This window comes from Amphiura filiformis, chromosome 3 (assembly GCF_039555335.1).
Source record: "Amphiura filiformis chromosome 3, Afil_fr2py, whole genome shotgun sequence".
Taxonomy (NCBI): domain Eukaryota; kingdom Metazoa; phylum Echinodermata; class Ophiuroidea; order Amphilepidida; family Amphiuridae; genus Amphiura; species Amphiura filiformis.
In genome coordinates this window covers 8,682,944-8,707,600 of record NC_092630.1, presented here as the reverse complement: position 1 = coordinate 8,707,600, position 24,657 = coordinate 8,682,944, and the positions used below count along the sequence as shown (strand labels likewise).

The 24,657-nt window shown below is 37.4% G+C and overlaps 1 protein-coding gene across 1 annotated transcript; it reads right to left on the bottom strand.

Moving 5' to 3' along the window:
- Positions 1 to 11,788: 11,788 nt before the first annotated feature.
- On the bottom strand, positions 11,789 to 24,279 carry LOC140147052 (uncharacterized). The gene is made up of 7 exons (XM_072168824.1): positions 24,059 to 24,279; positions 23,298 to 23,429; positions 16,573 to 16,893; positions 15,196 to 15,486; positions 14,056 to 14,171; positions 12,245 to 13,543; positions 11,789 to 11,836 (listed from the first exon to the last, which is right to left on the bottom strand). The coding sequence occupies exons 1-7, from the start codon at positions 24,180 to 24,182 to the stop codon at positions 11,789 to 11,791; spliced, it is 2,331 nt and encodes a 776-aa protein (XP_072024925.1). The 5' UTR covers positions 24,183 to 24,279.
- Positions 24,280 to 24,657: the final 378 nt, after the last annotated feature.

Genomic DNA, 24,657 nt, shown 5'->3' with positions numbered 1-24,657 from the left:
CTCGGTCATCCATTCATCTGACCGTCGGAGGTCAACATCAGTTGCTACTTCCGGTCAGATGATCCAATTTCCCGCTACCAACCAAAACATCAGTCGGCATTGAAGACCAGTGGATGCTGGTCGCAGGCCACCAACCTCCACAATGTAAGTCGTGAGAACTTTGTTAAATTTGTACTTGCTCGATTTGAAATTACTAGTGTGGGGATTTTTGATAAGCTTATTGATAACCTTAGCTCCAAAGATTCCTCGACATGCTTATTCTATTATGATTGAGAAATGTGTTCCTGAAAAACGTATTTGTTTTTGGAATGAGTTTGCTGATGACCCCGAGGACTTGGAATGGGATCAAATTCATCTTCGTAATTTTAAATGTTCAATTGTTTCTCGATTTCGCTCATTTTATTTCAAAATCGTCCATAAAGCCATTGAATTTAATGATTTCTTGTTCAAAATTAAAAGGAGGGATTCTCCAGATAGTGCATTTTGCAATAAAATGCCTGAAACAATTTCCCATGTTTTTTGTGAATGTGAGAAAATCAAACCCCTTTGGGAAGATATTGTTAAAACTATTAGAAATAAAGATGATATTGATTTTGACATTTCAACTTTTGATAAAATTGTTGGGGTGCCCGATGATATGTTTTTGACATACTTGTTCTTGAGTGTTAAATACTATATTTATGTGTGTAAATTTCAAAATAAAACTCCCAATACAATTGGTCTTAAGGCTTTTATTAAATTAACCGAGATTCGGAGTACTTCATTGCTAAAAAGAAAAACAAACTCTTATGCCACTTTCGTAAATGGCTATTTGACGTTTACATTTCTGGTAATTTTGTTTTATTTATAAAATTTTGTAGATAATGTTTCTGGATTATTTTGTGACCTTTTGATTCTGTGCATATGCGCATATTATAACTTTGTCTTTGACTGCATAATGTGTATAACTATTTTTGCTGCCTTTTTTTTCCTTTTGTTTTTTGTGTCATTTGTTGTTAATTGTCTTAATTTCTGCTTGTTTCTGAATAAAAATCACTAATTGAAAGATAAAAAAAAGATTTGCAATTTAAAGAGAATTGACCATTGCTCATTCCAGTGACTCTAGTATATGGACAATATAAGTGTGCTCTTTCATTTAATGATATAAAATTTGAAAAATATTGTTAGGAACACTTGAGGTTTTGACCTTTAAAACCTACATTTTGGTCAAAAAATGTGCTTGGATAGGTAGTTTTCAACAGATTTTCCACGTTCGCCTTGCTATAACATTGAATTGTGTTACCTGTTGACCAAGTGACTAAAAGTGTTTTAGGGGAAATATTAGCTTAGACTTAGACTGTGGTGGAGACATTCGCTGCTTGTTATTCTCTGCTTGGAAGCTCTTGGGACGAAAATGTGTGCTCGGGTGTATCGAGGTGTAAACTGTGCGCATGATGGTTTATAAGAGAATCGTTTTTGTATAGAAACCTTTCCATATGAATGAAAAGTGGTAAAATCTATCAGAACCAAAAGATATATAAAAGGCCAAGCAGAGAATACAATCAGGTGGCGGCTTCTGATTGACCTCATTTGACCTTAGACCTGGAATAAACTCATGTTTATTTTTTCATGCTCTCTCATCAAAGATAATTTGCAGCAACTTTAAGCCAAATCGGGCCCATTTGACTTCATGTGACCTTTGAAATTTGGTGACCTCCGGTCGATTTACATATGTTTCAAATGATATTTTACTACATCATTTCGAATGTTGGTTTAAAAATTTTGTTGTATTATTTTTTCAGTATAACACGTTTTAAAACGGGGTTTTCATGATTTTTATATAAAAGAGATTGATATGTTATCAAAATGTTTTAACTAAAACCAAAAACAAATTTGACTTTGACACTTTGACAGCTGTTTAATGCAACGACATACCAATGGCGAAAAATGACGTTGCACGAACTGCTGTCCCTCCGTCCAAAACAGACAATTCATACCGCATTATGTCGTAAGACGACACGATCTTGCCTAAAACTCCTCTTCGCAAGATGATTTTTGGACGGCCCTCTGCACACACAAATGAATAGGTAATCTGCCCGTTCGAAATCGCGTCGAAGAAAATCTAAATTTATGCACTTCTTCATGTCTATACTAGGTCAAATTGTAACCCCCAAAATAGATTTTATTACATGTCAGACTCTACTATGTTCTCTTTGGATACTTTGATTTGCTTCATAACACGACAAACATAACATTTTTTTTTGCATTTTGTAATGCGTTTTTTTTTTGTTTTGGAACGTCATTTTTTGCTACCAACCGCAACGTAACCGCCTTACGGGAATTCCACGGCTGACCAATTCATAATGGATTTCGCCCTCTAGAGGGCATACTAGTTAGTTTTCGACTAATGTAGCATGCGGTTGGCGTTCCCGTATCGCGTTTCAGGTAAATTTCGCAATCTCTCTATTAAACTTAACTGACCCAATTGAGACATTTATGAACTATTTTTAGAAGGTATACTATTGTTGACCTAAAGAGAAAGGTGTGAAAAACATCCTTTCAGAGATTGATTGGTTTCTTGATGTTTTCAAAACTGAGAGTTTGCTTCATTTCTTTCTTCCATTCTAAACTACAACACATTATGTGTATTACCCCATTGGAACGGTCCAAAAATGGGTATATTTTTATACAATACCAATTATCGCAGTGACGCGTGAACAGATTTTGAAGATTTATGCACCATGTTACAGAGGAAACGTCATGGTTCTTGAATCTACAAAAAAGTTTTGATTTTACTGCCAACATTTTAAGTTAATTCCCCCCAATCCAAAGGGCCTATTTTTATTGAGACACCCTGTAGAATCATTTTAAAGTTTTTTGTCTCTGAGTTACTATAAATTCGAAATTGGGTGACTTGTGCTTGGCAGGTGTAAATACATCTGGGCGTTTTAAATACGTAACGCATAAAGGCATTGACATCATCGAATGGCTGCCTATAGTGCTGTTAGTGTTAGGCCTGTGTGTGTGGGGGGGGGCTGTGTTTAGTTTCTATAATAATTATTATAAGGCCTACATTTATTTGTCATTCCTTTCTTTTCCTTTCTCTGTACTTATTCTTTCCTTGCTAAAGTACTCCCTCTTCTTATCTCCCTTTCCTTCTCCATCCCCTCTTACGTTTTATCCCCTCTCATTCCTATCGTTTTCCTTACCTTTCTATTTATTTACGTCTATTTATTTATTTCTCTTTATTTCTTCCTCTTTCTCTCTTCCTCCAGTCCCTCTCATTCTTCATATCCCTCCTCCACCCTCATCCCTCCCAAGACCTCTCACAGAAGAGCTGCCCCCCTTCAGTACGCCACTGTTTATGACATTCTCCTTCTTAAAATAAAATAAAATAAGATAAAATGTCAATTTGTGAAACAACTTTTATATAGGCCTATACGATACCGGTATACTTATTATATGTTACATGTATACGTAGCTATTACCATTATACAGTACTATAGACATGCAGACATGGCAGCCTTGATGTGTAATCATTCAGCAAGCGCATTCAATTTATTTAAATGAAGCACCTAATGTCAGTGGGGTGACAACGAACTGTACATCAGCGGCTAATGTGTGCCTTTTTGTGCTTACGGCTACTCAATGACACCCTTGTGTTTTATGGTAATAGGTACTTTTCGTTCCATTAGGCGCTTTCACGCGACTTTCGTTTGCAGATCACTTATTGACAGTAGCCTGCTAGGTAAAGCGTTAATACACTGTCGGGTCAGCTTACCGATTTAATGGCGGAAGCCCATTGTCCCAAACAAAAGGTACCTTTCGATAAATAGCTTGTCAGATTTCAAATCGGCACAAGTGAACAATGCGTTACATAATCTATTTCTTCTCCATCTTTAATAGCTCCATGGGTAAACCCGTAAGTGGATACACGATCAATTAATGGTTAAAGAATTAAAATAGGCTAATTACGTTGCTTTTCATCATGGCTCTCATCTGTTTACTCCTCCGTATTGGCAGGGTCCTGAATCGTGGTCTCTGATACATCACATGGCTGATGGCATGCTTTTTCTGTGTGCCGTGTGTCAGCAACATTGACTGTTTCACTGGTGTCATTATCTTCATAAAGATCGCTGCAAACCCGTTTTCCGATGCAGAAGCCTTTATGTTTTTCCCTGCTTCCTTTTTTTTTCCTCCTTCCTAATATGTTGTCTAGGGTGGTACTAAGAGACTCTAGCAAGCAAAAATGTTGTTGTTCCAATTTTGAATTTTGTCCAGGTGTAGCCATTGCTTCACTTAGAATGACTATAGTCTACTATACGGACAAAATATACTGGTTACGCAATGATTTAATGTCACCATCTATACATTCGATTAAGCGACATGCGACATTAAGCTCGTAACTTTGCAACCAGGTATGCTAGCGGATGTAGACTAGTCAAATTAAGCACCAAAATGGGTGATTGACTTACTTGACTTAAAGCTTTCCTCCCATGACACAGGTAGGTCCTGGAGATAGCTGCCTAGCCACTTTGCTTCCCCACTCAGCTCTGTCATTTGCCATCCGACCGGCTTCCCCAGCAAACACAAAACGTTTCGACATCATTCGCAAAAGGTTATAAAAGGTTGTCAGAAAACGTTTAAATGTCGGGTTATATAAAGGGTACATTAATGGTATGAAACGTTTTCATAACATTAAATAACATTTCTTGGTAATCTACTGTGTCTTCTGTGTTTGCTGGGTGCAAATATTTTAATATAATGTTATTAAAGTGTTGACAAAATATTTGGCCACAAATATTTGCAAAAATAGTTTACAATGACATTTCGAAACATTTTAAAAATATTGCTGTAGTATGTTTTCATACAAAACGTTTTAAAACGTTATCATGACCTTTATATAACCCGACATTTTAATGGTATTAAAACGTTTTTACCTAAACCAAAAGCCAAAAGATAACTTATTTAAAACGTTTTAAAAACGCTTTTGTGTTTGCTGGGTCTACTATGGATTGGATTCCCACTGCACTGCAGTTTGCTTTGATGTTGTCCGTCCAGGCATAGGGGGTCTTCCTTTAGGTCATTTCCTTGGGATCCTTCCTTCCAATACGATTTTTGGACATATGGAAAGGTTTCTATACAAAAACGATTCTCTTATAAACTATCATGCGCACATTACACCTGAGCACATATTTTCTTTCCAAGAGCTTCCAAGCAGAGAACAAGCAGCGAATGTCTCCACCACAGTCTTTGATTACACTACACGGTTCAGTGCATAGCAATGTAGGAGCTGTGAAGTTTCTAGCTAAAAAATAGGCCTCTTTGATTGGTTTTGGTCGAAACCTCAAGTGTTCCCTTCATCCGATCAGATTTTTGTATATCAAACGAAAGCTAACACTTCCCCCTAAAACCACTTTTAGTCACTAGGTCAACAGATAACACAATTCAATGTTATAGCAAGGCGAATGTGGAAAATCTGTTGAAAACTACCTATCCAAGCACATTTTTGACCAAAATGTAGGTTTTAAAAGTCAAACCTCAAGTGTTCCTTCAATATTTTTCAAATATTATGTCATTAAATGAAAAAGCACACTTATACACGTATTGTCCATATACTAGAGTCACTAGAATGAGCAATGATTAATTCTCTTTAAATGGCTAATCTTGTGCAAAAAGTTACTATTTTCGCCTGTTTTGTTATACGGTTGTAAATTCAATGAACTATGACTTTTAAAAAAGAGCGCTTACAAATTGATATGTATCTGAATGGAGGCATTCTTTTCACATGTCCAACGTAAGACAACTGATTTGCACGAATCTTGTTCATTATAGGGCACTGGTAATCAAAGATGTCTGTGATTGAGGTGTTTCTAATCCTGTCTCTTTTAGAGACAAGGTATTTCAAATACCAGAAGTCGCTGCTCATCACGTTTTTTGATTGTCCAAGCCTCATATGTTGCTATAGAAAGCACCAGTATATTGTACAATTCCAATTTTGTTATGGTGGATATTTCTTTGGATTTCCAGATGAGGTTGTTTTACATGATGCCCATGGTAAATCCAATTCTCCTTTTGATGTCCTTCTCACGGTTTGTCTTCTCAGTGATCACTCCACCTTGACAGATGAATAATTCGACCTGCTCGAGGTTGGAATTTCCAATGGATATGGTGGCTTTTGTTGTTTCTTTACCAATCACCTGGACTTAGGTTTTAGCAATGTATATGGTCAAACCGAACTTCTTGCTTTCATTGTGTACTTTGTCAACCAGTGTTTGGAGGTTAGTTTCAGAGTTAGCCAGTAAAAGAATATCATCGGCAATCCTCAGGTTGTTGATGAGCTGTCCTCGAATAATGTGATTCCAATACTGACGTCTTTAATAGCTAGGCAGAGGACCAGTTCAAGCAAGATGTTAAACAGCTGGGGAGAGATTACATCCCTGTCTAACTCCTGTGTGTGTGGTGAACCAGTTTGTCAGTTCTTCATTCACTCTCACTTAATTTTTAGAGGTGTTGTATAAGGCTTGAAGAACTCTAACCATTTCCTAGAGTAGCCTAGGTGGTCCATAGCCTTCCGGAGACCTTCTTGCCAAACAGTATCAAAAGCTTTTTGAGAGTCAATGTAGCAGCAGTATTTTTCAGCCGGTTGTCGTAAGGAAAATTGGTCTACTGTACTTCAGCCTGCTCTGAATCCAGCCTGAGATTCTGAAAGGATCTCATCAGTTTTCTTCTATATTCTAGTTTGGATGATCGAGCAAAATGGGTGCACCTAGACAAAAATGGAACACCAATGTTTGTGATTGCTTTTTGATGTTGATTGCTGAACACCCACTTGAACAACATAATCCAAAAAGGAGAAAAAAAAGAAATGGGAGAGGAATAGTAATATCCGAAATGGCCTCTAGTACAGCGCTCAAATTTCAAAATTGAGCGCGCATGAATAAAAAAAAAACCATCGAATTGTATTCCTCTCATTATTCCTCTGTGTAGTTCTTAAGTCGAGTTATAGGCATAAAGGTCAAATGTCAAATTTGTGTCTCCATCATTGTCCAAAGGGGTAAAAAAATATAATGACCCAAGTGGTCTCCAATTGTTCCGCTTGAAAACAAAACAATTTTACCAAAAAATATATACCAGGTGTTTCATTACCTGGGTAACAGGGCAAAAATTCAAACTCCATTGAATTATGTTAAGGTAGGTAATATATACAGAAAAGTAGTTTACATAGTGATCAATAAAAAAAATTGAACGTTTCAAACGTAAATTGATTAAAGTCAGTCTAATGTACGTATTTCAGGAATGGTACTTTTGGTTTTCACATAGACGAAATACACACAGAAGAACTAATAATAGTCACACAATCAGATGTAAGAATCGGCTAATTTATTAAGATGTGATCAGAGGTAAATCTGGACAGGAAAACAGTTGATACAGAAGTGAGCGATACAGAAGTGAACAAAGTAAACTGACCAAATGATTTTAGGCCGGGTTGCCTAGTGCAAAACTAGCTAGGGGGATTTTTGGATTGCTGTACTTATTCACTCTAATAGCGCATATCTATCAAAATTTTCATCCCATGATCCCAACAGTATTATTAACCTGAGCACGTTATTGATGGTGGTAGTACCTTGTCATATACAATGTCCTAGTTTGGCCAGATTAGATGTCCTTCTTCGACAGAATATCTTATTTGTCTTGTTCCATTTTCTTCCCTTCTTATTATGTCATCAAAATACACACATTTTTGTACTATTTTTCATTATTAATGTAATAAAAATACACACATTTTTGTACTACTTTTCATTATTTATTTAATAAAGATAAACATAGAATGTACAGACAATCTAAGGCATTTTATGGTATACTCCAAACATAGGTAATATATACAGAAAAGTAGTTTACATAGTGATCAATAAAAAAAATTGAACGTTTCATAATTATGCTGATCATGATCAAAATAATAATAATAACACATTTTGTTTATGCGCCCCTCCTGTTCAGGGCGAAAGGCGCATTACGATTTCAATGAATTTTTTGGCAGTGTAAAACAGTATTTGACATGACTCTGCGCTCAGCAAATCGCTTAATGCACTTCGTGGATTATATATGGACGGCTAAAATCACTCGGATATTAAGATAATCAAGATAGATGTTAATCAAACCTCTTTTTTGATTTAAATAATTATATCTCTTCAATACAGACGATGATATATAGTAACCACCCTTACGAAAATGCAAGCAATGAAAAATGTGTGCGACAGCATGCAGCACGCGTGCGGCAGTGTGCAGCACACGTGCAGATGTGTGCAGCATGCAAGCAAGGCCTGCTGGTTGCGTGTTCATGTGTGCGAACCAGCTGTGTGCATGCAGGCACAGCACACAAATATCCACCGTGCACACAATTTGCTCGCAGAACCTGCGTGCAGACTACCAATCTGTACGCAAATTACGTGCAGACTACACTTGTGTGCGGACTGTAGGACTGCATGCAAATTGCACGCATGTTGCATGCAGCACGCATATTGCTGCACGCATGCAGGATTTCCAGATCACAAAGTTAGAATGCTGCACGCATACAGGGTTTCCAGAAGCAGTAAAGGTAAAATGCTGCATGCATGCAGGATTTTCAATGACTAATTCACCTTTACACAACTGACATCAAGTCACCATTTGGCAATGATCTAGAAGTGAAATTTAAATGTTTACAATGAATAAATAAGTTAGCCTTCGGACCAAAATTTTCTAAGTATTTAACCTTCAGACCAAGAGTTTTGGCAGACCAAGAGGGGGGGGGGGCAAGCAATTTTGGCAGGCCAACAGGGAGGGGGCAAGCATTTTTGGCAGGTCTAGAGGGAGGGCAAGCAAATTCTTGTTTCGATAGTTGGCATTTTAACTTTGGGCCAATGTTGGAATGCCATTCCTGTTTTGATAGTTGGCATTGAAACACTGGGCCAATGTTGGAATGCCATTCCTGTTTCGATAGTTGGCATTGCAACATTAGGCCGATGTTGGAATCCCATTCCTGTTTCGAAAGTTGATATTGCAACATTGGGCCAATGTTGGAATTCCATTCCTGTTTCGATAGTAGGCATTGCATGATTGGCCCAATGTTGGAATGCAATTCCTTTTTCGATAGTTGGCATTGCAATATTGGGCCAATGTTGGTATGCCATTCATGAATCAACAGTTAATTGGCACTGCAAAAAATCAAAACAAAATTCAACATTTTTATAGTGAATGTTATCAATATTCACAGTAAATTTGATCAATATTCATAAAATGATGCACTTTGGCCGGTTTAGTCATCAAAATATTGCTTATATTAACTTAAAACACTTAACCAAATGTGTATACCCCAATAGCTCAAATGGTAAAGCATCAGACTCCCATGCAGAAGGTCCCAGGTTCAAAATCAGGTAGGTTAAGTTAGATAAGTGACTTGTATAAAATTAAGCTAGGCAATTTTGGTTCATTGTGAAATGGATAGCCAGGTTATGTAAGACTAATTGTATGGACAGTATACACTGTTAACCATTATTATTTTTTTTTTTCATGATTTTGTCTCGCATATATATGGCCAGTACGTGCTGCACGCATGCAGTACACGCTAATGGATTTGCATGCTGCATGCAAACTGCACACGCTCATGACCTGCACGCATGCAGCAAGCATCTGCACGCTTCCCTGCATGCGTGCCTCGTTCCAAATATACGCATCCGCACGCTACCAACTGCACGCGTGCTGCATGCGGTGCGGCACGCGTGCTGCTTGCATGCTGCATGCGTTCAAAAACTGCGTGCCATTTTCGTAAGGGCAACCAACTAATTGCAACTGCAGGGTGTAACAATCAAATTTATACAATTGCATTTTTGACTTCTCAGGAAAAAAACTAATACAATCAGTAATATCTTGGCTAAAAGTGGAGCTAAAAGAAGACGTTTAGTTGGTTTAGCGGTTTTAAGACTAGGTTACATAATTGGCCATATCTTAACTTGTATGCCATTAATTTTATCAAAGAAATTATCTTGATAGACATATAAATATCAAACCAAGATATAAGCGGCATACTTGTGTAATTCTATTTTCCAAATTGTATAAATTTCATTGTTACACCCTGTATATATTACATAATGCAAGATATTGTCACAAACCCCTCACGGAAGTATCCTGCGCCTCTCGAGCCACTTCCGGTCCTGCCGGGACTCGAACCCACGACCCTGGGTTTAAGAGGCGAGCGCGCTAGCGTATAGACCAAAAGAGGACTTCCCCTTCAGGTCTATAACACTAACGTACTTATACCTCCGTGACATGCTCCCCCTCCTCGTAAGGCGCGTCCTCGCGCCTTACTTCCTCTGTTTAAACTGGTCGTCCTTGATACAAGGCATACTCGGCCAGACTGGTCGTCCGTGATACAAGGACTGTACTGATATTACAATCAGTAATATCTTGGCTAAAAGTGGAGCTAAAAGAAGACGTTTAGTTGGTTTAGCGGTTTTAAGACTAGGTTACATAATTGGCCATATCTTAACTTGTATGCCATTAATTTTATCAAAGAAATTATCTTGATAGACATATAAATATCAAACCAAGATATAAGCGGCATACTTGTGTAATTCTATTTTCCAAATTGTATAAATTTCATTGTTACACCCTGTATATATTACATAATGCAAGATATTGTCACAAACCCCTCACGGAAGTATCCTGCGCCTCTCGAGCCACTTCCGGTCCTGCCGGGACTCGAACCCACGACCCTGGGTTTAAGAGGCGAGCGCGCTAGCGTATAGACCAAAAGAGGACTTCCCCTTCAGGTCTATAACACTAACGTACTTATACCTCCGTGACATGCTCCCCCTCCTCGTAAGGCGCGTCCTCGCGCCTTACTTCCTCTGTTTAAACTGGTCGTCCTTGATACAAGGCATACTCGGCCAGACTGGTCGTCCGTGATACAAGGCATACTCGGCCAGCCATTTTTATGAACGCCTAACCCTTTCCGATGTTAAGAAACACCAGGGACCACCGCTGCCACCATTTATGTCACAAACCCCTCACGGATGTATCCTGCGCCTCTCGAGCCACTTCCGGTCCTGCCGGGACTCGAACCCACGACCCTGGGTTTAAGAGGCGAGCGCGCTAGCGTATAGACCAAAAGAGGACTTCCCCTTCAGGTCTATAACACTAACGTACTTATACCTCCGTGACAATATGACTAACTTTTTCTAGTCATCAGCGCCTTGTGGTCTCAGGTTTTTAGTTTACAAGTGTTGGTTTATAAAAGCCTATACCTATATCAATATTACAGCAACAATTATAGGCAGCATTTTAGCTTGCAGACATAATTTACAACGCTATTAGAACTACTCCTGGCACTACCCTTACGAAAATGGCACGCTTTTTTTGCAAGCGTGCAGCATGAATGCGCACACATGTCGCACATGTGCATATGATGTGTGCGCATGCGTGTTTTTGGAAAAAAACACGCATGCACATGCATGCACCGTGCACGGTCTGCACGCATGCAGGGCTGCATGCATGCAGGAGCTGCACGCTTGCAGGAGCTGCATTCACGCGTGCAGAAGCTGCACGCTTGCAGGAGCTGCATGCACGCGTGCAGAAGCTGCACGCTTGCAGGAGCTGCATGCGTGTTTTTTTCCAAAAACATGCATGCGCATGCATGCACAGTCTGCACGCTTATATAGCATGCAGGAGCTACACGCGTGCAGGAGCTGCACGCATGCAGGAGCTTGCCGCTTGCAGGAGCTGCACGCGTGCAGGATCTGATGATAATATACAGGCATATATATACACTTCATGCATGTCTGCTGAATTCAACACTAACCTCATAGACTATGGTTTCCTGGGGGAAAAGAATCGCAAAAAACACTTTTGAAACTTACGCAATTCGATTTTTCTTGCAGAGACAATTCTTGATATGCTCAACATCAACAAGACAATGATGAAAACCCTAAAATACACTTCAAACTTATAAATTTTCAAAGTTATTGGGAGCTTCTGAGGAGCTAGCACTTCTCTGATCCTTGGCAGTTGGTGACCTCTGATATCCCATACTGCACTGCTGCTTCCTGCAATTATGCGTGCAAGTGGTCAATGCGTGCGCTGCATGCTTCAAGTTTGCGTGCAGAGAATATTAGGTGTGCAAATGCGTGCACTGCACACTTAAAAAATGCGTGCAGGGAAAAATGTGAAAGTTGCGTGCAGCGCACAGTTTATTATGTGTGCAAATATGTGTGCAATTGATACTTGCGTGCATTGCCTGCACGCACATGGCTAGTTCGCACACATGAACACGCTCTTGCTCGCTTCTGCACACTTTTGCACACTTATTTAAGCGTGCAGCACGCTTTGGCACACATTTTTTTTTGCCTGCATTTTCGTAAGGGTAGTGCTTTGAAATCTTCGAAACATCACCTTTGCCATCTAACAACAATTCCAGAGACTTAAGGTTTTTTAGATATGTACTAAGTTTATCTACCGATCTATGGTTACTTATTGTATCCCCATTCTCTTTGAAGAATACTTTTAGCTCTGGGCCATGGCACATTTTCTTGATCGTTTTTCCGTCCTCCGTTTTCAATGTAACTTCCGCTACTAATCGCTGAACCAAAACAGATACATCGGAAAAACGCGTTTTGCACTTTTTGCAAACTAATTTATCTTTGTTTTCGACGATTTTGAAACACTTGTTGCAGCAATTACTTGCCCACTTCGCGTCTGCATTTATAACTTTCCCAACGATCGACATGGTTGAGGGCTTTGCTGTAGACGACTTTAAAGGAGCTATAGTATGTTGCTTAGGTTCGGTTATTTCAACTTTCTTCACTCTTTGGTCTGGTTTGGTTTTCGTAGTCTTACCAGTAGTTGATGTTTTCACTTTTGATTTAGCAGACATTTCTTTCGCAGTTTCCTGTGGTGAATCGCTACCACGTTGTTTATTGGTTGTTTTTTGAGGAGTACGACTCTTCAAGGTTTCTTCTGGAGGTTCTGGTGAATCTCGGCTGCGTTGTCGATTGGTTAGTTTTGCAGCGACTAGACTTTTGGTTTCTTCTGCTGGTTCTGGTGTATCCCGGCTATGCTGTTTACTCTTTTGTTTCAGAGCAGCTCTGATATTTTCTTTTAGAGTTTCTGGTGATTTCTGAGATACTTTGGTTTTTGGAGGTTGCTTTTTTCGTGTTGCTTTTCCAGCAGTGTCGTCAGATTGAGTAGGTGAAGCCGAATCATCTTGAGACTTTTCATATTCAGTTGGGCTTTGTAATTGTTTAGGGTGATGTCGTATTTTGGCAATATTTAGGCTGCTAGTATTCTTTCGATCAGTGTACGATCCTAGGTTGGTGGTGTAAATTTCAAAATCGCCAGACAAAGAATGTGGCTGTTTAGGTTTCTCTCTAGGCTTCTTGTTCTTGGAACCCCTAGGTCTTCCCCTTTTATGTTTCGCTTCCCCTATATTCACATCGGCACTGGTTGCTGATTGGGGTGTTCTTGGCCTGGTTCCTTTATTCGAGCATTGGCTTTCCAGCTTTTCACTGATTTGAAGGTTGGCAAAACTCTGTTATACGAAAACAGATACTATATTATGAGAGTTGTGACATGTTTCGTATCATATTGCAGTTGTGGACTGCAGCAGTTGAGACAAATTAAAGGTAAGTTCTTAGAAATTGTAGGTAGATGAATTATTGAAGTACCTCAGAGATAAGTTCTCCGAAAATGTAGGCCATATTTTTTAATAAAAGCTGTGGATCAGCTTGGTTGTATTTTTTTAAAGTTAACCTGCAAAACATTTAAAAAGATTTGAAAGAATTTGCAACATCAAAAAAGATTCATAGAAATGTTTCTGAACACGTGGATGCGTCATTAAACAGTCCTCAATTGTTTTCATGAGCTATGCTAAAAAATGTGTCCAATTTTGTTATGAACCGTTCGTAACGTATTAGTAAAGAAATGAAAGTAAACCGGGCGCACAACTTGGTACCCCGGCTTGGTACATTGGTTCTTGTTCTTTCTCCAACTTTTGCCCAACAATATCGTGCTATCAAAAATAATTTCAAGATGAATACCTACCTCAAGAAACTCTGACTCTTGGTTATCCTCCTCCTCATAGTCGAGGTTGTCGTTACAGGACAATGAGGTATACTTTATGTTAAATGAACCTTCGTCATCTGGTGCCAAGGATGAACCTGAATAAAAATGAGCAAACGTTTTATTAACCATCTCCACATTGCACACGGCAAGTTCCTATTTAAAAAAAATCAAATACCGTAAAATTCCGTCTACAAGCATATATATGCCTCTAAACGAGGTTTTTTGACACAATTAGAGACAAGAGGCAGACACTCTCAACAAAAACGTTATTTGGAGTTTGAACAACTATATTACTGATAAAGGCAGTTGTACAAACATGTATATTTGTAAGACCAATATATTGCAATGTTTTTGAGAAGGGTATTGGCCTTTCATATCTTTCGTTAAAAAAACCTCGTTTAGAGGCATATATGCTTCTAGACGGAATTCTACGGTATTTCAGAATTGTATATAATTCATAACCATATTTGGAATCAACGTGAAAATGTATTACAATGAGTACAAACAAGTCTAGTATTGGTTCAGTGGTTCTTGAGATAACTTTTGATACTTTGAGAAAATATCTCAAACCTTGGACTTTTTTATCTTGAAGCATATGGCAGCATGCAGAGCATTAAATGTCTTTGTTTTTAACTGAAGTAAATTAATCTGTCTTCCTATTTTTATTTGCAGCATCTAATCACTTCGTCTCACATTTCGTAACTTGTCAATGAATGATGGAAAAGCAAAAGCAATTATTAGACTTTATGAATCTGTTCTTACTCGTGACGAATTTAAATTGTGCAGTCGCTATACAAAAGAATATAACATGAATTTTATCTGGTAAAACATAGAATTACATGATTGTACAAAATAAGAAAACTTTCTAGATTATCAGCTATATACTTATAGTTTTTCCATAATTAATGAGTTAGAATTCCAATTCCAGTGGATCTTTAGAAAATGTAATGTAAGATCACATCATAATAAGATTCATATCAGGGAAGATGTAACTTTATTCTAACTGTAACTTTGTTTGATGTTGAAACAAAATGAGTCTGATGAGCTCTTATGGAATCTTGGGTTTTACACGATTATCAAATAATAGGTTAAAAAAATTAAATATGCTAATTATATTACGTAGCTCTTCGTCATGACTCTTATATGTGTGTTCCTCTGCATTTGCGGGATCCAAGTCATATTGAATGTCCATCTCTTGCTCATCACACAGCTCAAGGCATGCCGCTTCATTGCGAATTGTGTTAGCAACTTGAACGGTTTCACTGGTGTCGCCATCATCATCATCATAAAGATCGCTATTATCAAACCCGTTTTCAGGTGCAGACGTCTTTTCGGTACATCGAAAGAAGTCTTCAAATTCCTGTTCTTCGCTTGCAAATGTTTTGGGATTTATTCCTTCTGACTGTTTTCCTAAAAAAATAAATCAGAATTTGAATTATAGTAACTGATTTCAAGTAACATCAACCTTTAACCATATTTACATGCTCTGTGTTTTCATTCAATTAGTTGGGGACTTAAAGTCACATCTGGGAGTCACAATGGACTGAATGAGGTACGGCTATATCAAAATGCACAAAACAAAATCCTCCATCTAAAAAAAGTAACCTTAATTTTAAGTGTGAAGATACTTTATAGGCCTAAAGTATATATTACAGCATTCATATAATAATAAAATTGGTGCTGTTTCGTAGCTGTTTGTTCGTTTGTTTGCTTTGTTTGTTTAACGTTGGGTATGTAATGTTTTGAATAATGGGCTGTTGCAAAGAGCCAGAAACCATACATAATAAAGTAAAACTAGATGCAAGAGGTGGTCATAGACCACACACCTAGCTGGGATGTGTTGCTGTTTTGGAGTTGTGACCTTTGACCTGACCCCCAACACTGAGGTTTGTTGTCACTGAGTTTGAGCCCCATACTCAAAATGCAATTCTAAGATTTGGCCCCAGATGACCTGGCCCCTGCAAAATGTTCCCCTGGTCATACGGTTGGTTTTTACCGAGTTGGAGCCACGCAGCCCTACATTGAGCGCACAGGATGGATCTACGGTAAGCGTGCGTTTTTTGTGCGGATAAAAAATCTTAGGGGGTAATTGGTACAACCAACCTCCGCCATTCGTAGTTCTAGGGTTAAGAGACTATTACAAGAAGGATGAATAAATAATATCTGAAAGAATGAGAGTACCATCGCAAAATGCGGTTCATTGTCTGCATAACATAACATAACCTTTTTTATGGAACACCTTGTACATGCTGTATATGTAATTTGCGAAAGCAGTATTTTGAAGGTATTTGGTTACCTACCGGAAGTAACCACACATGACATTTGAACCCAATTCTGTAAAAGAACTGTTAGACACTGGCTATAGCCGATACATCTGTGCAAGTGACGTTATCGTGCTATATGTAATATATAGAAGGTCGACTGACAGATGACACACTGACGGATACACAACCGGTGATGCCATATAGGTATTTCCTTCGGACGACCTACACCTACCTGCCCCTACAGCAATAGCAGAAGCCAGTCTCCTATGTCGAGTTTTCCTTAGCCCATCTATCAGCTGACCAAACCCTTCCTCTCCATGACGGTTAAGATATACAAGCAGTTTCAACGCCGCATGTGTACTATTGACCTGAGTCTGGACATTAGTGATTTCCTCTATATCTTCATTGGTAAGACACGGTAGATACGGCAGTATATCGACAGGGTTGATTTCGATTAATTTCGGGAGGAAACATTCTATCAGAAACCTGTAATACATCGATCTTTTACTTGGCCCGTTTCCTTTTTCGATCATTTCCGCAAGGTTTTCCATTTCTGGTATAGGGAAGAAAACATAATAAAGTAGGGGTGAAAATAGTGATTCCGTGGCAAAATTACGGGGAGTAAAATTTGAAAGTGGTTTCTTGTGCTTTCTGCTATGGGGAACCATTTACAAAGTATGCAACCTCGTCAAATGGTGGAGAACTCCAGATAGAGGGCGTTTTTCAAAATACCTAAAAATTGTTTAAAATGGCCACAATTGTGTGATTTGGATGCCATAAAGATGTAAAGGTAATGAATTTGTTGCTACATAATATTCTATGTGACCCAGTGTATAATTTCAGCTAAAATTGGGATTAGAATTGTGATGAAAACAGGCTCGAGAGGACGTTTTTGTTAAAATACAATAAATTTCCGCTATTGTATAAAGATGTTTGAATTAACTTTGAAAAGGACAAAGCAAAGTGCCACTTGGTAACTCATTGTATGATTTTGTAGTGTGCCTCAAAGCTGCTTTCAACCTGTCTAACATAGGTACTCAGCATCTGACCACTAGGGGCGCTTTTCAAAATGGCTCCCAAAAATACTGAAAATTCCATATAAAAGAGAATTCTACGGAGTAAAGAGGTAATTTTATCAGCAAATATTTGTCTTCTTCAACTTGTGCAAGTACCCAGGTAGTTCACTTCCGCTCATATTTTTAAAAGTGACCAATAAAGGGCTCATTGTACTCATTATTGTATGACCGGAATACAAGTAACTTGTATACGTGGCAAGAATTCCTAGAAAACAGTAATAAAATTGCAATAAATTGTTATTAAAGTTGTTGAACTTTACTAAATAAGTTTTGTCACAAAAATATGCAATTCAATTTTATTTATCAATTATCAATCAATATAATAAAATCAATAATACAGAAATATGTTACACAATAGAATTATAAATACAGCAATAATTATTATAATCATAACAATGTGGAACCAATCAATTAATATATTATAGAGATAAAATTACATTATGATACAAATTGAGTACAACAGTAATCAAATATTATATTTTGGAGAAAATGGTTACATTACGATATAAAAATGAATACAAGAGTGATATTGCAAAGGAATGCAATTATGCAACATTAATAAGGCCGTGTAAAATTAATATTTTGGTTCTCGTCCCCTCCCTCCTCAATTTCTGGGATTTGTCAGGTTTTTTGTTTTTTTAGATTTTTCAATTTTTTAGACTTTGGAATGATTTATGAAATCTTCATACATATAAATAAGTTTATTAGAGAACAAGCATCACTTCCAAGTCTTTTTGTGGTACTCTAGGGGGTTTATCCCTCAGCATCTCACATTTGAAAAAAAAAAAAAAAGGGCCTCATCGTTTCCTCGAGCACTGTTAGAGAAGACCGAAAACTACTGACAATGCTAATTTTACATTGAAAAAAAAAAAAAAAAAAAAAAAAAACACCTCCCTCCCTCATCAATTCATGAAAATCCTCTGGACGAGAACCAAAACATTAATTTTATACGGCCTAATACATGTAAATCATTAAAGACACTGCCTGTAATAATACATAATCCATATAATTAAATGAGGTAAATAGTAGGCCAAACGCCAAAAGATAAAAAAAAAACTACATACACCTATACTATTTGTTGAGCACACGAAAATAAAAAAATAACTAGTTGCAAATCGTGGTCATAAACCACAAACCTAAATAGCGCGTGCTGGTGTTTTGGAGGTATCTGACCCCTGCAAAATGGTTCAAAATGTTCCCCTGATCATGAAGTTTGTTGTTGAGGTTGAGCCCCGTACTCCTTACAGATGTCCAGAAATTGCGATTCTAAGAGATGACATTCGACCTGGCCCTGCAAAATGTTCCAAGAAGGTTCTTCTGGTCACGAGGTTTGCTGTCAACGAGTTTTGAGCCCCGTATCCTTAATAAATTCTAAAATTTAACCCCAGATGACCTTTGACCCGACCCCTACAGTATGCACCATTAATGTTCCTCTGGGCATGGTGTTTGTTGTCACCAAGTTCGAGTCCCGTACCCCTTTTGTCTATATAATGAAATTCTAAGATTTGGACCCCAGATGACCTTTAACCTGACCCCTGCAAGAGGTTCCATTAATGTTCCCCTGGACAGGAGGTTTGTTATCACCAAGATCGAGCCCCGTACCCCTTACAGATGTCCTGATAATGAAATTATAAGATTTGACCCAACGTAACCTTTGACCTGACCCTGCAAAATGTTCTGAAATGTTCCCCTGGTCATGAAGTTTGTTGTCTCCGAGTTTGAGCCCCTTACTCCTGACACATAAATGGTCGAATCCAACGAAAAGTGTACACGGCATGTTCAGGGCCATAACTTAAAAGTATTAATCAATTGGCATTCGTTTTTTTTTTTTTTTTATTCGCCTTGATCATACGCTTCGCGCCTTATATAATAAGACTCCCTTCTGTGAAAAACTTAGACACAGAGACCCCAAAACATGCTATTTTTACCCATTTTTCAAAATATTTCTTTTTAAAAACATCTAAATCAGTTATGAAAAGAAGTCATTGGATTGAATCTAAATTGATTTCCTGAAAGGTGTGTATTCAAAGATTGCCTGTTCAATTTTTCACATATTTGTACATAATTATGAATTTTTGTGATAATTTTTTGAGTGGTATTTTTTACATTACCTACGAATACAATTTTTCATAGCACTAGATATATCTTTAAAAATGGAAATCACAAGTAATAAATGCGCAATTGATACAAGCTTTGATATGTCCAATACTGAAATGCATTGCATTCGGACATCTTTATTATTGTGTTTAGCTGCCAGAAATTCTAAATGGAACAAAGGTAAGTTTGGTAAAAAATATGCATTACCTCCGAATACATGTTAAAAGCTGTGTCATTTCCACAAACTGAGAGAATAGTAAACAATAGTTAAGCAATAGGTGCAGGGTAATACACTCTTTATTTCTACCAAGTTTCAATAGCCTGCGTTTAAATATTTCTGAGATGTCAACACTAAAATCAAGTATTCGTAGGTAAATTTCCCGGGTAAATTTCGGTAACCGAATGTTACCTACGAATACAATTTGACATCAGGACAGTATTGTGAAACACCGCCATTCATGCCAATGCCCATGGTACATAACGAAGGCCTGTATGTTTGCTATCAAATCATATGTCAATGAAAGTTGCGAATTCACATACATGCCTGCCATGCAAAACTGAATACGGCTTAACTGTTGAAAAATATGTACTGAAATAGACGACGGTCTGCTCATTTGAAAGAAAAAACAGATTCGAAGAAGATTAGAAAGGGATAAATACTTGGATTTGTCAGCTGTCATGTGTGTTTCATTTTAAACGTTTACCGACCTTCTGCTTTCTGAGTAATTTGTGTCCAAATTGGTTTATTCGAAGGTAACTTTTGACGTTTTCGCTAAGTTTACCTACGAATAGGCCTACCATGGACAAAAACGACTTTTCTCATTGTCTCATGATCTAGACAACACAGTGGGGACCCTAGTATAAAGCTAATTATAGTTGCCCTCAAACGAAAGGCCACAAGAGGTAACTGACTCCAAGATGGACTTCACAAGTCTGCAATAACGGTTTTAAGCGATTTGTGTGCAATTAAGCAAAATTAAAGTCACTTTAGTGCCTTTGTTTCTCACTTCAATCCTCTTTCAACCACTGTGAACCGACATTAAATATACATGATAGGGTCTCAAGTATCAATAAACACACATAAAGAAAATAATACATTCAAAGTGCTTTATAAAATGAAGATTTGATTGCGATATCCACCAAAAGTCTAATTCTTACCTACAAATACTGAAATGTTACTTACGAATACAGCATAAGACATGACATGTGTAATGAAGTGTCCCTACCAATGGAAATTAATTGTCAAAAACTTTAAGCGGTACCCCCGGACAATATTATTACTAAATATTACCCATATACGGATTCATTCAACAATTATTTATTATGTAAATTTGCTCTTTAACTACTTGTATATCAAAATGAAGTATTCAAAATCTTGCTAAAAGCATCAAAAAGTTTTGATCTAAGGTAAAAGCACTTATTCATTTGGACGTACCATCTGAAAGAGATCTAAAAACTACTTTTTTATTCATTCATTATCATAATAGCAAAATTTGAACCTCTAAACTCAATATAGAAATTGTTAAATCGCTCATGTTACCTACGAATACCCGGGTTTCTTCACCTATCATTTTATAAAGTATTAGGTGTATACGTAAAATTCCTAATATTCCTGAAAATAGATATCCCACTCGTTCTTATACAATATGTAAATTTATTCATACTCCTTTGATAAATAAAATACAGAAACTGACCTAAACTTCAATTTCAAAAATAAACTAGCATAAATTGACTAAGATCATATTGATCGCGTTATAAAAATAAAAACAAATATTTTCTGGTTGAGCTAGCATTTTCCTGGTCTACATTTACACGAAAAAAGTGTTAATAGGAATGTTTCATTTTTTAGGTTGATTAGTATTGCGATAGTGAAAGCATCCTAGTGGTATTCGTAGGTAACATTGGGTTTTGATGGAAATTACTATCACACGTCCTGGATTTATTTTTCAAGATTAGTGATGGCACTTGGTTCCTATAAGGCCAACATGCCATCAATCAATGGGCAAAAGGAAAAAAGTGTGGAGACATTTTTATTTTGGACTTTTATTTTTGGCCCGTTGACACTTTTGGTTGGATTCAACCATATCTAGAAAATGCATTTCTAAGATTTGACCTCTACATGACCTTTGACCCGACCCCTGCAAAATGTTCCCCTGGTCATGAGATTTGTTTTCTTTTCACTGAGTTTGAGCCACATACCCTTATTATACAGATTTTACCCCTTAATGACCTTTGACCCTGATTTTGTGTACAAGCTATGTACAGATGTAAAAACATGTCAAAACATGGTGCAAGTTTATGACGCAAGCTTATGTACTTCAGATGATTTTTACTTTGTAACTAAATCTAATCGCTTTTCAAAAGACCATGTTAAAATAAAGCATGTATTTAGACAGTATTTTGCATTGAAATAGTGTAAAAATTATGCACCAAATGGCTTCAATTGGAGCTTCATTTTGCAAAATTTCTGAGGAGGGAAAACGTGTTCAAGAAAAGCTTGATAGACCGTCATTTTACATGTTTCTGGTTTTATTTAAACTAAAATTTTACACACTAATAGTGGCAAAATGCTCCACCAAATTGCCTCAATTAGGTCTTCATTTTGCAAAAATGTCTTACTTCTGATGGGGGCACCCCCCATACAACCCCCTGGCGTCGCGCAAGCGCGACGCGATGTCCGCTATGCGGCCATTTAAAAAAAAAATCATCACACCCGAGCATCACACCCCTTGAAAATTTCCTGCGTACGCTACTGGTTTCAGTGTTCCAAAGTTTGAAACGAAAGTGTACAATGCACAAGCTGATATGCAAGCAAAATAAAGGAAGTTACGTGAACCAAGAAATTGGAAAATACCGTTTACAATTGATACCCATGACCCCAGTCTTCCATCAATTTTTTTCAGACGATGCAATTTTGATATAGCACTGAAATATTCCCGTATAAATTGGTCCAACGCATGGCCAAAAGTTTCCATACCCATGCAGCAAACACACAAATGTTTTAAACATTTTAAACATGTTATATTTTTGGTGTTGGCTTAGATAAAAATGTTTTAATAACATTAAAAAAATTGTATGAAAACACACTAGGCCTACAGCAATATTTTTCAAATGTTTTCAAAATGTTATTGTAAAATATTTTTTGCAAACATTTTTTGCCAAATATTTTGTGAACTCTTATAATTATAACATTATGTTAGAATATTTGCAGTAGCTTGTCAACAAATGTTTTTGAATGTTATGAAAACGTTTTATACCTTTAGGCCAATAATGTCCTTTATATAACCCGACATGTAAAAGGGCATTTCGTGATCCACAGCATCATCCCCCCACTTTTCTCAAAAAAAGTTGAGATTTTTATATCACTGGAAACCTCTGGTTACATAATGTTTAGTGTACAAAAAATATCTTGCAGATTAATTCGTTTAGCAAAGATATCGTGAAATTTGAAATTACCACACATTGTCTATGGAGCAGTGTAATGCACATAATCATGCGTAACTCGCAAACGCAAAATCGGAATCAACTGAAATTTTGGGAATAAGCTTTTTCGTGGATATCTACTGAAAAATGTCATAAAAAGAGGATGCTAGGATCACAAAATACTCCTTTAAACGGTTTCTGGCAACCTTTTCTAACCTTTTGCGAATGATTTTGAAAACGTTTTGCGTTTGCTGGGTAGACCCTGGAAGAAACTTAATTTTTATGCGAATAGAATATAACTTGCATGGAAAATGGGTTACACTTCAATACCAATATATAACTGCTGTCATGAAGGACTTACTGTTTGATTTCAAACTCCCAATGAAGGCAGCGTACACTCCAAGTTTTTGACATCTTGCTAATATATCCAAAAGTTCCAAGACAGCAGCAGTTCTGTTTTGTTGCTCCAGAGCCTGAAGATGATATAGATCATCTGAAGATGTAAAAATTGAAAATAAGATGAATACCCTTTCGTCTGTAACACTTACATGTAACTCTTTCCCCTCTCTTTTATCACTGATTTTGTTATTTATTTTGAAGAAACAAAGAAATTTGAAGCCATTTAGGCCTAGAACAAGAAATTCAATGTTCGAGGTTACTGTGGCACTGTTTTGGCTCTCACCCAAAGGTTCCATTTAAAAAAATGAATCCATCCATATTGTTTACAGTATGCTCTCATCGAATGCCAAAAATCATGCTCTCACCCAATAACCGCATTTTTTTACATTTTGCTCTCACCGAATGCCCCTTGAATACTGTGAAAGTGTCAGCCCTACACCTATATCCATTTCATAAAAATTGTGTTCATACCATTTAAACCAAACATATCTGGGCGTTAAATTTCAGTGGGATAATGAGAAACATAGACCAAAATTCTCAGTTTTGATGAAGAAAAATGGGGTAATCAGGCGCAGGCTGTAGATCGAGTGTTTCCATCATTGAAAGCAATGGAGGAGATGCAACATAAAATAGCCTAGGCAACAAGCTGTACTAATAATAGCTAGATGTTTTAGCTATGTTTTCTCATCATGATATAATATGCCGTAGAAAAGGGTTTCTTACCTGGACTCAAGAAGGCGTTCAAACTCGTTAAAAATCCTGTTTTGAGTTGCAAAAATTTAACCAATAAAGGCTTAAATGTATTGGTTAACTCTCGTAGCTTAGGATCGCAACCTCCGGACGCCATGATAGAAACGTATGTTCTCACGCAATAATACTACGAAATGAATGAGGGAAATGAATTATCCACCGGCGCACAGCGGAATGGCACGCCTTACTTTACATGACAGGCAAAGGGCTGGCTGCACAAATACTTTCCTGCTCTACGCTCGCATCACATAGACCATTGAAAATTGAAAAGAAAAAAAAACATTTTGCAAATTGGGAACCCAAACATTTGGCATGTGCAAAATGGAGGGCAAAGATTTTACCCCCTCCCCCCTCATAATTATTACATAGCCTCTAACAGATGTCGGGCTATATACATTTTGAGTAGAAATCAAAATGATGAATGTAACTGTGGGAATTCCCCCGGGAATTCCCCTGGGTATCCGGCGTGGGAAAAACAATATCTTCTCCTTCAACGATTTTGTACTGAATTTTATGTGTGTACCACTTCCAAAATACTATAGAGTTTGCGAAGTTTGACAATTTACTTCAAC